General features: G+C 38.2%; 1 protein-coding gene across 11 annotated transcripts in view; it reads left to right on the top strand.

Annotated features, from left to right (window-relative positions):
- NCOA1 (nuclear receptor coactivator 1) overlaps positions 1-12,782 on the top strand; it is a 239,574-nt gene that overhangs the window by 156,755 nt on the left and 70,037 nt on the right. For all 11 annotated transcript variants that reach the window (XM_048222429.2, XM_048222428.2, XM_057309412.1 and 8 more), the window contains 2 exons: positions 2,592-2,689; positions 11,257-11,434. In XM_048222429.2, the coding sequence (XP_048078386.1) occupies positions 2,592-2,689; positions 11,257-11,434 (276 nt within the window). The remainder of the gene's footprint in view (positions 1-2,591; positions 2,690-11,256; positions 11,435-12,782) is intronic.

The raw sequence follows: 12,782 nt of genomic DNA, 5'->3' as shown, positions 1-12,782 counted from the left end.
TCATTAGCCATCAGAGAAATTCATATCAAAACCACAATGAGATACTAGGATGGCTATGATCAAAGAGACAGATAACAAGTGTTGGTAAGGATGGGAGAAATTGGAACCCCCATACAGTGCTGGTAATGATGTAAAATAAAATTGTGCAGGGGCGCCTGGGTGGCTAAATCGTTGAGCATCTGCCTTCGGATCAGGGCGTAAGCTCAGGGTCCTGGGATCGAGCCCCGCATCGGGCTCCCTGCTCTGCTGGGAAGCCTGCTTCTTCCTCTCCCACTCCCCCTGCTTGTGTTCCCTCTCTCACTGGCTATCTCTCTCGCTGTCAAATAAATAAATAAAGTCTTTTAAAAAAAAATTGTGCAGCCACTTTGGAAAACAGTCCAGTAGTTCCCCAAAATGTTAAACATAGAGTTACCGTATTGTCCAGCAATTCCATTTGTAGGTATAAATCTGAGACAAATGGAAACATACTTCCACATGAAAGCTTGCACACAGATGTTCATAATATCATTATTCATAAATAGCTGAAAAGTGGAAACAACCCATATATCTTATCAGCTGATAAGTCAAATGAGGTATACTTACATAGTGGAATATTATTTGGCAACAGAAAGGAATTAAGTACTGACAAATGCTTCAATATGGATGAACCTTGAAAACAAGGTAAGCAAAAGAAACCAGTCACAAAGAACCACACATTGTATGATTCCATTTATATAAAATGTCCAGAATAGGCAAATCCATAGAAACAGAAAGTAGATTGGTGGTTGCCTAGGGCTTGGGAGTTTTGGGAAAATGGGTAGTGACTGCTAAAGGGCACGAGGTTTCTTTTTTGGGGTGATGAATATGTTCTAAAATTTATTGTGATGGTGGTTGCACAACTGTGAATATACTAAAAAGCATTGAATTGTATGCTTTAAATGCATGAATGGTATGCTATGTGAATTGTAGCTCAGTAAAGCTGTTATTATAAATACTACATAAGATGACATTTTACACCCATTAGATTCACAAAAATTAAAAAAAAAAATTGTGACATCAGTTGCCAGTGAGGATGCAGAAAGACAAAACCCTTGAACATTACTCATGGTACATTCTCTGAGCAATCTGTCAAACTTAGCACTTTTTCAAAAAAGATTTAATTTATTTGAGAGAGAGCGGGCACGAGAGAGCACAAGTAGGGGGTGGGGGGATAGAGGGAGAGGGAGAAGCAGACTCCCTGCTGAACAAGGAGCCCGACGCAGGGCTCAATCTCTGGATTGAGACCCCCACCTGGGATCATGACCTGAGTCAAAGGCAGACGCTTAACCGGCTGGGCCACCCAGGTGCCCCAAACTTAATAATGTTGAAAATGCACAGACCCTATATTATCCAACAACTTCACTTTTAGTATTTACCCTAAAGAAACAGTCACACGTGTACAAAAGAGGAAATACTGAAAATAGTTTATTACAGCACTGTATGTGGTGGTCCAAGGACTGTCAGTAGTGGACTAGGAAGTCTAACTCGAGTTATTCATTTGATATAATACTCTATCGCAGTTCAAATGAATGAATCAAATCTGTATCAGTGTGCTTAAATTTCAGACATAATACTGAATGGCAAAAGTAAGTTGGAAAAGTCTCTATATATTTATGTTGGAAAAGTCTCTGTATATTTATGTAAACTTTAAAACTTTACAACACGGTAATATATTATTCATGAAATCATACATGTGTACTTAAGTAATAAAAACAGGCTTAGAAATTATTACGCTGGCCTCAGAATACTGATTAGTTCTGAAAAGGGACAGAGTAGGAATGGTGGCAGAGCATTAGTTCTATGTGCAGCATTTTATTTTTTAAAAAGGAAGGACCTGAAGCAAATGTTAACATCTGTGAAAAATGAACGGTGGCTATGTGAACGTATGCTATGTCATTTTCTGTATTTTTTTAGAATATATGAAATAGTTCATATTTTAAAGTGAAAAAAATGAGTCTCTATATTCAATAATACCACATTTGGTTTTTGGCTGACTAACTAACTAGTTTGACAGATTGGAAACTTATTTAAGTATGGTGCTGTTTTAAGATGATGGATGGCTTTTTCAACATTATTGCACAAAAGAATTCCAGATCCTTTAGCGGTTACGGGTTTATCAGTCAGATCACCATGACATGAATGTGAAAGGTTAGCTAATTCATGCAGGCTCACGAAACGAAAAAGCATCTGTTCACTCTTTATTCAATGGCAATTGATCAAACCAGAAAGGGATAAAGAAAAATGGAGGAAATCATCATTCTTCTACAGTTTAGTCATTTCTTAAAAACTTCCAGTGTGTGAAATACTGGACTTAATAGGTCAGAATTCACATTCTCCTGCTGCCACTTATTTGTTATATGATTTGCGACACTTTACTCAACCTTTGTGACCCTCAATTTTGTCATCCATAAAATGAGTATAATTAAGATTAAATAATACTGTTAATAAACATGACCTAGATAGGAGATAAATGTTATTTGAATCTTAAATCAGGTGAATCTATTTCTTCACCAACTTGCCATCGTGGAAATGCACCCTTCTTGGATGTGTGACTTTTTGTTTCTTTATTATAGAGAAATCCACAACTGACGATGAAGTGCAGAAGTCAGACATCTCGTCCAGCAGTCAGGGGGTGATAGAAAAGGAATCCCTGGGACCTCTTCTGTTGGAGGTAGCTGTTCAGAGTCAGAAAGTGATCCACATGTTTGGTCTAAGCCAGTTTGGTTTTTTCTTTATCTTTTATGTTTTACTTCCAATTAATAAATTATAAAACCAACTAAGTTTTAAAAAACCTTTAATAGTTATTTTATTTTGTAACCTGTTTGACAGTTGTGGCTATTTCAGAATTAAGTGTGAATGATGAATGTGAGGACTTTCACGAAGGCATTCTGTGTAGTCAGATGAAAAACTGAAACCTGCTGGATGGCTTTGCCATTTATTTCTGGGGGGGTTGGGACTTGCTGGGAGTATAAAACATTAGAATTATTTAGCTTGCTAGTGCTATCTATATGTCTAAGATAGAATTTCACTTTTAAGTAAGGGATGCCTCACTTTATTGCGGTAGCTGTTTTCCTGAGAAGTTTCCTGACTAAGATTTTTAATTGTTTATGTAAATGCTGTCAGAAAACTTACTATTTTAACAACCCTCTATCAAACTTTTTAAAGTGAAGAACTTTTAAACTGGAATTATTTTGTAATTACTGTGTAATTTTCTTCCCAGCTTTTCCTATCTAATCCTCACTCCCTCTGTTCTCAACGCAGATGTTTTGTTTCCAAGCAGGCTCATCACCTTAAGTGCTCCCTCTCATACATGAATGTTTAAGAACATGTGCGTATGGACACACTCATTCCCCACAGAGTACTCCTGTCTGTCTCTAGGCCTAGTTTCATTTGTATACCTGTATGTATGTGTACACATACATATATAAATACATATACACACACATACGCTTATATATTTTTAATATATTTTGTGAATATAATAAATTCTCCTTTTCTGGTCCTATCCGAAGGCCCTCCTTTCTGGTGAAGTCTTTCTAACAACTCAGATTTGCACAGGTCTCTTGGTTTTCTACCTCCCTTGTGCATTTTTCCCTATTATCCCAACTAATTCCTCTGTTTTTTTTTTTTTAATTATTATCTATAATTCCCTCTTCCAACACCGCTAATGTAGGAGTATTCTGAGAATTCAGTTCTTGCTTTTCTAGCCCCAGAAACTTCTTATATGTTCTTTGCTTTACCTTTTATCTCCGTGGAGATGACACCTAAATACGTACTTCTTGCTCTTTACCTACTCTGTTCCTGTGTTTTTAACAGGCTGCTAAATATTTTTTGCTCTCCTAGTAGCAGTTCCCCCCTCAAAAACTAAATTCTTCATTTTCCCTCCATGTGACACAAGCACTTTATTACTTACACTATCGGTCTTAATGGTTTCTATTAAGGGAATGGGCACATATTTTGTAGAATTGTAACATGTAAAGGACATAGGCCATTGAAACTGGGTAGGAATGACTGCCTTCTGAGCACATGCATGCACGTGTAACTGGGAGAGGAGAGCCAACCACATGTGATAGTCTGATGGTTTTTATTCTTTCCTTCTCATAACCTATTAAATTGATTACGTGACACATGACCATATCTTGGAAACAGTGTTGTAACAATATAGTAAAAATGTTTATAGTAGAATCTAGGTGGTGAACATACCACCAATTCTGACTACAGAGTTCTTTCAACATTGCTGTATTTTGAAATTTTAAAATATAAGCTATTAGAGAAAAATTTGTTGAAGAAAGAAAAGCACTTTTGGTTCATTTCCAACTTCATCTCTTTGCCCTGCTTAGCACCTGTCACTGGCCCACTGCTTGGTTACCCTTGGCCCTTCCTGGAGACCTGATGTGTCCTAGCGTTTACTGCCTATCTCCTCTACCCTGCAGGATGTTAGTAGGCTAGTTTTTTCATATCTTCTAGCTTTTCTGTGTGGGTTCTGTCTGCCTTCTCAGTGCCCTAAGGTTAAAACTAGCCTCAGGATTCCTTTCAATTCATTAAATATTTTATTAAATTTATTTGCTGCATATAATGTTTTTTGAGATACTAGTAAGTATAAGGTGTACAGGTTCTTGAGATTTCTGGGGTTCCTATAGGAAAATGGTGATCATTTAAATCCTAGCTTCCTCACAGGTTCTTCAGAAACCACAAGAGATCAGCAAGGACAGCAAGCAGATTATCAACAAACTGAACACAGCACAACTGGAGACAGTATTACTACTGCTACTTTAATTTATTTAAACCTTCATTATTGCTGTGTGAGAGAAGTCCACAACACTTTAACATGAAGTGAAAATGACAGGAAGACATCCATTCGAAGCTACTATAAAAAGAAAACAAAGTAGGAATTATTTCTTTTAGCCGATGAAATTATTACCCTGAGAACCACAGTGAATCCAAGGAAAGCTGTGGCACAACATCGCACGTGAACGAGATATCATCGGGCAAGCATTTTCAAATAGGAGAAAACACATCAAATTAGAAATTCCGAAACCTCAGAATAGAAATATATTTAGGTTCTTGACTTCAAGGAGCTCATCGTATTTTTATTTATGAGCTATAGATATGTGAAACAGACTGCAAAATAGAATTACTAACTTTTACAGCCTTCAAAGTTGCGTCCATCAACAACTTTTTCTGTGCCTTCTTCTGTATCCCCCAATCTCATCCTCATCGCCTTAAACTTTTAGAGTCTAATCCAGGGCAGCTAGGAGAAGTGGTGAAAAGCCACCGTGACACTCCTTGGATTCATTCAGGCTGCAGCCTAGAGCTGCACTATTCAGTAAGCTAGCCACTAGCCACACATGGCTGTTCAGAGTTAAATAAAACTAAAAATTCAGTGCTTCAGCCTCACCAGCCACATTTAACGTGCTCAGTGCCCACATGTGGTTAGTGACTACTGTCCTGGACACACAGATACAGAACTTTCTGCAATGACAGGAAGTTCTCTTTGGCAGCATTGGTCTAGAGGGACTTGTTTAGATGGAAGATGTGCACATCTAAAAAGTAACCAAGTATCAACCATTCTATGAGGAATTCTCGTCATACAGTTTTCCAGTTATTCCCATCCCTCCCCTTTTAAACATAAAGTAGCATGAGTTAAGAATGAAGATATTGGAGGTAATTTCCTCACATTTAAAGAGAGAGTGGAATTAGACTTTATTTAGTCAACAAATATTTGTTGCTTGATGCATAGTAAGAACTCCTGCATTTTTTTTTTTATTGTCCTCATTGTCCATTGCTCTCTGCTGTCTAAATTCCTCTGCCTCCTGTTCAAAGCTCTGCATTATCTGACTCTAGCTCCTTATCTCCCATTGCTTCCCAAGAAAGATTCTGTTTTGGTCATGGAGGTCTCTTATGTCTTGTTGTGCATTCAGGCCTCCTTATGTCACTTTGTGCCATTCCCTACATTGCTGTGTGCCTCTCGACACCATTTACCACCCAATCCCTCTTTCTTAAAACTCTTCCTGTTGCCTCCTTGACAGGCACTGTCTCCTCTCTGGCTACTCCTCAGCCTCTCCCTCAGATTTCTCTTTCATCACCTGCCTCTTAAATGTTAGCATCCTTCAGGGTTCTGGGCTTGGCTCTTTTCCTTTTTGTTATTCTGTGCATACTTCCTGGGCAGTTTCATATACATCTATGTCTGTGTCCTGTGATGTATTCATGTATGCGTGTGCACATGTAAGTATGTGTAAATTATCATTTGGGTTTCTTGGTTTTCAAGTGACACCAATTCTGACTAAATTTAGCACATGAGAATTTATTGGAGTGCTATTTGGATATCACAGAATGATGCTTGGAAATAAGATGAAACCAAGGCATCTTAAGGAGGCTAGGAAGCAGATACGAGACAAATGCTCTCTTAGAAAGACCCGTCTGGGCAGTGCCCTGCTGCTAGAATGAATGCATTCCAGCTATGTTCATTCTTTCTGCAATTCTCCTCAAGGTTCCCATTTAGGTCGGAAGTCTCCCAATAGCCTGATTAAGAATCTCACGAGACCTTATTTAATGGGGAAGAAGTAACTCCCCAAAGGAAATCAGATATTCTTTGGAAGGGAGAGAAGATGATTGTAGTTAAGAACAATAAACAAAAAAACCAAATGATACCGTATGTACCTGTAAATTGCAAATGTCTGTCTTTAGCTCAGATCTCTCTTCAGTTTCTCTTTCACTATATCTTGCTGCCTATCTTGCCCATCTAAATGTTGCTTAGTCATTTCAAATATAACATCTTTTTTTTTTTTAAGAGAAAGAAAGAGAGAGAGAGTGGGGGCAGGAGAGGCAGAGAGAGAGAGAGAATCTTAAGCAGGTTCCATGCCCAGTGTGAACCTGGTGCAGGGCTCAGTCTCACGACTCTGAGATCATGAGCTGAGCCTAAATCAAGTTTGATGCTTAACCCACTGAGCCACCCAGGCGCCCCTCAAATACATTTCTAAAACTAAATTTATAAATCTGTCCTCTTGTCTCCTGCTTAAAAATAGGGGAAAAAATAATGAAGAGTAGATTTCTTTACCCCTTGGTCCCCTTTCTCAGGGAAAGGCACTTATCTGCCAGAACCCTTACATCATTAATGAGGGATCACCCCAAATCCTCATTCCCACAGCTGCTAGAGGTCACCAAATACTGTTTGTTCTGCCTGTGTCAGATTCTTTTCTATCACTTCCACTGCCGTTGCCTTAATCCAGGCCCTCTCATTCGAACTAGAGTATCACAATAGCTTTGCAACTGTTCTGCTTCCGGTCTGCATGCCAAACCTGTGGCCAGAAGGATCTTTGTAAAAGCAGATCATGTCACTCTTGTGCTTAAAAACATGGCCTTCTAGAAAATGCCCATTGCCTTTAGAATAAATTCCTTATTATTATTATCTTTTTGCTTTTCTTGAAGATTAGAAAAAACACAGTTTACTGTAATATATATCACAAATATAACAAGTTCATACAAGGTGATTTTGTTTTTAACCTTTGAGCTGTTTCCTCTGTTTTGAATGTCCTTTCCACCCCTTATCCACCTGAGTTACTACTCCCTGTCCTTCAAGACTTCGCCCAGGCATAGTGTGGCCTCCTCCCGGGAGTCCGTACCAATGGCAGTCGCTTCTTTACCCATTTCGAGTGCTTCACTCTGTGCATAACCTTTTTGAATTCCTCTTTGTACTATATTATAACTATGTGTACTTGTCTTTTTCCCTTCAGAGACTATAGAATTGTTGAGAATTGTGTGTTTTTATCTCTAGAATTTTTGTCTGTTACCTGGCATGTAGGTGACAGTGAAGCTTGTGGGGTCGTGTAAAGCCAAGACCCTTGGCCAGTGTGGACCCCTGCTGTGAGACACTGGGAGGTCAGGAGAGAACCCCCTCAGATTGCTGATGATGTGCTGAATGGATGGACACTTGTTATCATCTGTGCACAGCTCAGCGAAAGACTGGCTGCCAGGGTGTGGAGAAACAGAAAGATTCCTTCCCAGAAGCACACTTGGAAGTTAATTATATGCACAACATATGAGAGAAACTTGTAGAATAAGAGCGGGTATCAGCAGATTATATTAGTCAGTCATACTTGAGGAAATTAGAGATGTTTGTATATTCATAGAAATAGTCTCAAAGAATATTCCCTGAAATGTTAACAGTCTCCTGGGGGTGAGATTTTGGCAGATCTTCTACTATTTCATTTTCATACTTAAGCAATTTTTATAAGTATATATATCATTTGTAATTAAAAAGCAAAAAAAAAAAAAAAAAAAAAAAAGGCATTTCCAGCAAACGACAGGCTGTCTGCATCCCAGGAGTAGGGTCAGCAGGACAACTCTGCAAACACGAGGGAGCCTTTGTAGACCTGTTTTCCAAGCCAGTCTTTTCTGGGGAAGCTCAAAAGAAATATGATGGCCCAGACTTCACAGAGGAAACAAGACAAGTCCATGTAACTGAGGCCAAGCAGAGACCCGGTGAGAGTTCTACACTCCCTGTAAGGCCGATCGGCTGCATATTCCAGAGGCCAGTTACTATAATAACTTCCCAGCCTGGCAGTGAAATCAGGTACAGTCAATGGGAGGAGAACTTGGAGAAGCCCCAGTATGTCTGTGGAAAGGATACTACAGGGACTCCAGGGCTACTACAACGAAGGAGAACTTTTAAGTCCTTTGGATTTTGTAAATACTTTAAAAGTAACTGCACCAAATAGTCCGGGTGAATCCGTAGGTCTTTCTGGTGCTGGATGCTGAGCCCACCATTGGCTAGTCTTCAGACTGGACAGAGATGATCCCAAAAGCGTGTCTTGTTCTCTCCCATTCCCCCTGCAGGTAACAGGCAACTTCCAGAGATATCCAGAGACAGACATGGAAAGTGAAGAAAGCAAGGGAGAGAATAGCTGTGGCTTTGAAGATAGACAGGGTCACCAGGGAGGCAGAGAGGGAGGAATCAAGAAGGATGCCCTGAAAACTAGGTGATAAAAGGGAGAAAGTAGTGCTAAAGAGGCTGGGTAGTATCGCCCTGGCAATAGGTTTGCCATGGAACAACCAGGTTTTGCTTGCCTGTCTTTGATGTTAATACTGTTTCTTGCTCTAAACTATGACACTTAGTTATACCCCACTGTTCTTTATTAAACTCTTTTAAGAGACCAAAAATAAATTAAGTGAAATTCTATTTATTCTGATTCAATTAATAGCTAAGAACAATTTAAATAATTTTAGGTCTACTTTTTAAAAAATTGATATATCTGTATTTCCATTATTCCTATTTTCACGTAAACTGCTAGGCAAATAATATGTATTGATCACCTGCTATGAAATTTATAGCTAATCTTACTTAAAAAAAAAAACAAAACGAGGGGGCGCCTGGGTGGCTCATTCGTTAAGCATCTGCCTTCGGCTCAGGGCGTGATCCCGGTGTTCTGGGATTGAACCCCACATCAGGCTCCTCAGCTGGGAGCCTGCTTCTTCCTCTCCCACTCCCCTGCTGTGTTCCCTCTCTCGCTGGCTGTCTCTCTCTGTCAAATAAATAAATAAAATCTTTAAAAAAAAAAAAAAAAAAAAAAACAACCCGGTCAGTTAGAAATGAGGGTGCTTTCCTGTGCTCTTCTAAACACGAAATAGGTTAGCAAAAGGTTTATATAGGGGTGAGGTTTTTAGATCATTAATCACATCCCTAGGTTTTTACTGAAATTCCATCTTCGTTGATCTCAAACAGTGATTCTTCCAAAGTAATCAAAAGGTGTTGCATTTTCACATTAAAAAAAAAATGAGTTTAAAGCCCACTGAAACTGGAAGATTTTTGAGCAGGTAAAAAGTCCTGTTTTTAAATTTTTAAACTGAGAAGAGAATTCTTACAAGTAATTTTCATCATATGCTAACATTTCAAAACATGCATTTTCACATACTCTCTCAATAGTGTAAGTGTCTTTTTGAAAGGCAGTTTACTTCTTATTCATTGTTTAAATTTTATCTTTACCCTGCGGGGACAATATTAAGTGTGTTTGTTATTTGGAAAACATCTACTAGGTAACTTATTATCACAAGCACTTGTAGTCATAGAAAACAAATTTAGGACACTTGCCTTTTTAAAAAAGAAAAATGAATAGCCCGTGACATTGTTAGCTCTTTTAAGAATTTTGCCACAGATAACTAGCACACTTATGTGTGATACAAAGGATTTTCACGGTCATTTTACATCTTGTTACAAAATCCTATAGATGTCTTGTTTTTACTGCTTGTACATATCCTATAGCAAGTAAATTGCAATATGTTACAATAACTGGAAAGGTTATAAATAAGGAAGGTGCCGCTATCAACTGCTGCGTTCTGGATCTTCTCTCAGGTTTGTGGTATGTGCCTATCTGGACTGAGTTGAGATATCAGGGTGTCAGTATGGTTTGTTAAGCTTAATTTCTTCTTTATATTTTAGATTACACTATAAATGGAGATTCTAACTTTTTTCCTGCACCTCTAGGATTTAATGCTCCCCTTAGGGCATATACATTTCCTTTTGAAGTCCCCTAACTCTGTTTCACAGCATAGGAGGCCCTCTGATTTGACTCTTGTCCACCTCTCCAAACTTATTTCCTGCCATGAGCCTGTCTTGTACCATGTACTCCAGCAACTCTAAACTGCTTTTTTGTTCCTTAATGTGCCATGCTGTTCCCTCTGCCTGGAATGTTCTTCCCTCATTCCTTTTCCACTCCTCCACTGTGTCCTGTAGAACGCAGGTAGGGGTCCGTAAAGAGCCTTTCTTTGTCCCCCACCCCAGCCTCAAGTTAGGTATTTTTCTTTGTGCTCACAGAATATTTGGTGTATGGCTCTGACACTGCATTACTAGTATTTTATTATATTTATGTCTCTCTACCACTGTACCCCAAGTTCTTTGAGGGTAGTGACCAGGTCTTAACCTATAATTTAGAGATGTTATGACTGCATGAATATCAATTACCTACTTCACGTCTCCTACCATAAAGTTTCTCTCTAAGGAGGAAGGTTGATAGACTCATTTGTGCCTGCTGTACGTTACTGTACAGTCTGTTTCAAAATCCTGTCCTTCTACAGAAAACATGCAATATTAAATCTTCTATTCAGGCTCCCTTTTTCTTTTAATTTGACATATATTTCTGATCTCTTTTTCAATAGGGAAATGTATATGTTTATTTTTCTTTTATTTTTTTAACCTCCTAATCTCTTAATCATTTTTTTTTTTTTTTTTTTTTGGCTTTGCAGGCTTTGGATGGATTTTTCTTTGTTGTGAACTGTGAAGGGAGAATTGTATTTGTGTCAGAGAATGTGACCAGCTACTTGGGTTACAATCAGGAGGAATTAATGAATACCAGTGTCTACAGCATACTGCATGTGGGGGATCATGCGGAATTTGTGAAGAATCTGCTCCCAAAATCACTAGGTACAAAGCAATGTGTTTTTTAAAAGAACATGAACTCTCTATAGCTTTTTTCCATTATATAATTATTATATTTATAATACATAGTATTATTCTAGAATATGTTATAACATATTAAAAATATTTTTAAATTTAATTTCAGCCTGATATGTAAATATGAAGGGAGAGTATCATCAGATAGCTGATAGAGAGCATTCCTTCTCTCCTGTTCCTCTTGTTATGCCCTAGTCATGTGACAGTAGTAGGAAGCAGAGCAGTCAGCTGCCTTGCCACTAGAAGCTTCTGCTTGAAATTACCTTTGTTTCTAGTTTTGATTATGTCCAGGAAAGAGATAAACGTATATCCTTCCCATCACCCCGCTCAAAAAGAAAAAAAAGGAGGGAGGGAGGGAAAAATATACTGTCATGTTATATATATTATATATATATTAAAATGAACATTTTTGGATATACGTGGTTTCAACTCAGAAGTTTCAAGTATGGTTGGACAGATTGTTTGCTGACAAAGGAGCCCAGCTGAGAGGACGGATGGGGTCTGATTTCCAACCTCTGTTCCATTTGCTAAACCCTGTGCCTGTTCCTTAGCTTATGTGTGCTCTATAAGTAAGGGGAGGGCCTTGACTAGAAATTCTATATAACTAAGCCACACATGCAAATCAAATCTTATCTGTAGCTCTTTACTTTCTACATTATTCACTCAATAGAATGGAAGCTTTATTTCTTCTTTGAAAAGAGTAGTGTGTGTTTATAGTACCTGGGGGCCTGAAATGATTATTTCTGTTAAGATTTCAACAGTTTGATCTTTGAATTATCAAGGGGTCTTATGTGTTTTGTTATAGAATTTTAGAATATGAATGACTTGAGAGATAATATAGTGGATTCCTTTATTTTAAAGATGGTACAAAGATAAAGTAATTAACCCAAACCTCACAGCTAGCTCATAGCAGAACCAAGACACCTTCCTCCAGTATAAGTTTGTTTCCATGATTCCTCTAACAGTTACAGGCAGATGAGATACTAAAAAGGAAGGAGGGTCAGTGAAGATGATAAAGTAAGAAAACTGTTGGGAATGGTGAGAGAAGAGCGTTAAAAACCCTCTGACTGCCCCCGTGGTTTGAATATAGCATTGTAACTGAGAAATAGAAATCATCACACAGTGATGATCACTTAAAATGTACAGACATAGTTTCTATAACTGAATTCAGTTTTCTTATACCAAGTCAGGCAACATTTATGTTTTAACAGTCATTTTTATGTAATAACTTACTTTTTAAATTTTTATTTTTTAATTTTTTAGGTATGGAGGGAGTGATGGGAGGGGCAGAGACAGAGAGAGAGAGAATCTTAAAGCA

This window comes from Ursus arctos, unplaced genomic scaffold (genome assembly GCF_023065955.2).
Source record: "Ursus arctos isolate Adak ecotype North America unplaced genomic scaffold, UrsArc2.0 scaffold_8, whole genome shotgun sequence".
NCBI classification, from domain to species: domain Eukaryota; kingdom Metazoa; phylum Chordata; class Mammalia; order Carnivora; family Ursidae; genus Ursus; species Ursus arctos.
Note: the sequence above shows the minus strand (reverse complement) of the source record. Positions and strands in the feature narration are given on the sequence as shown.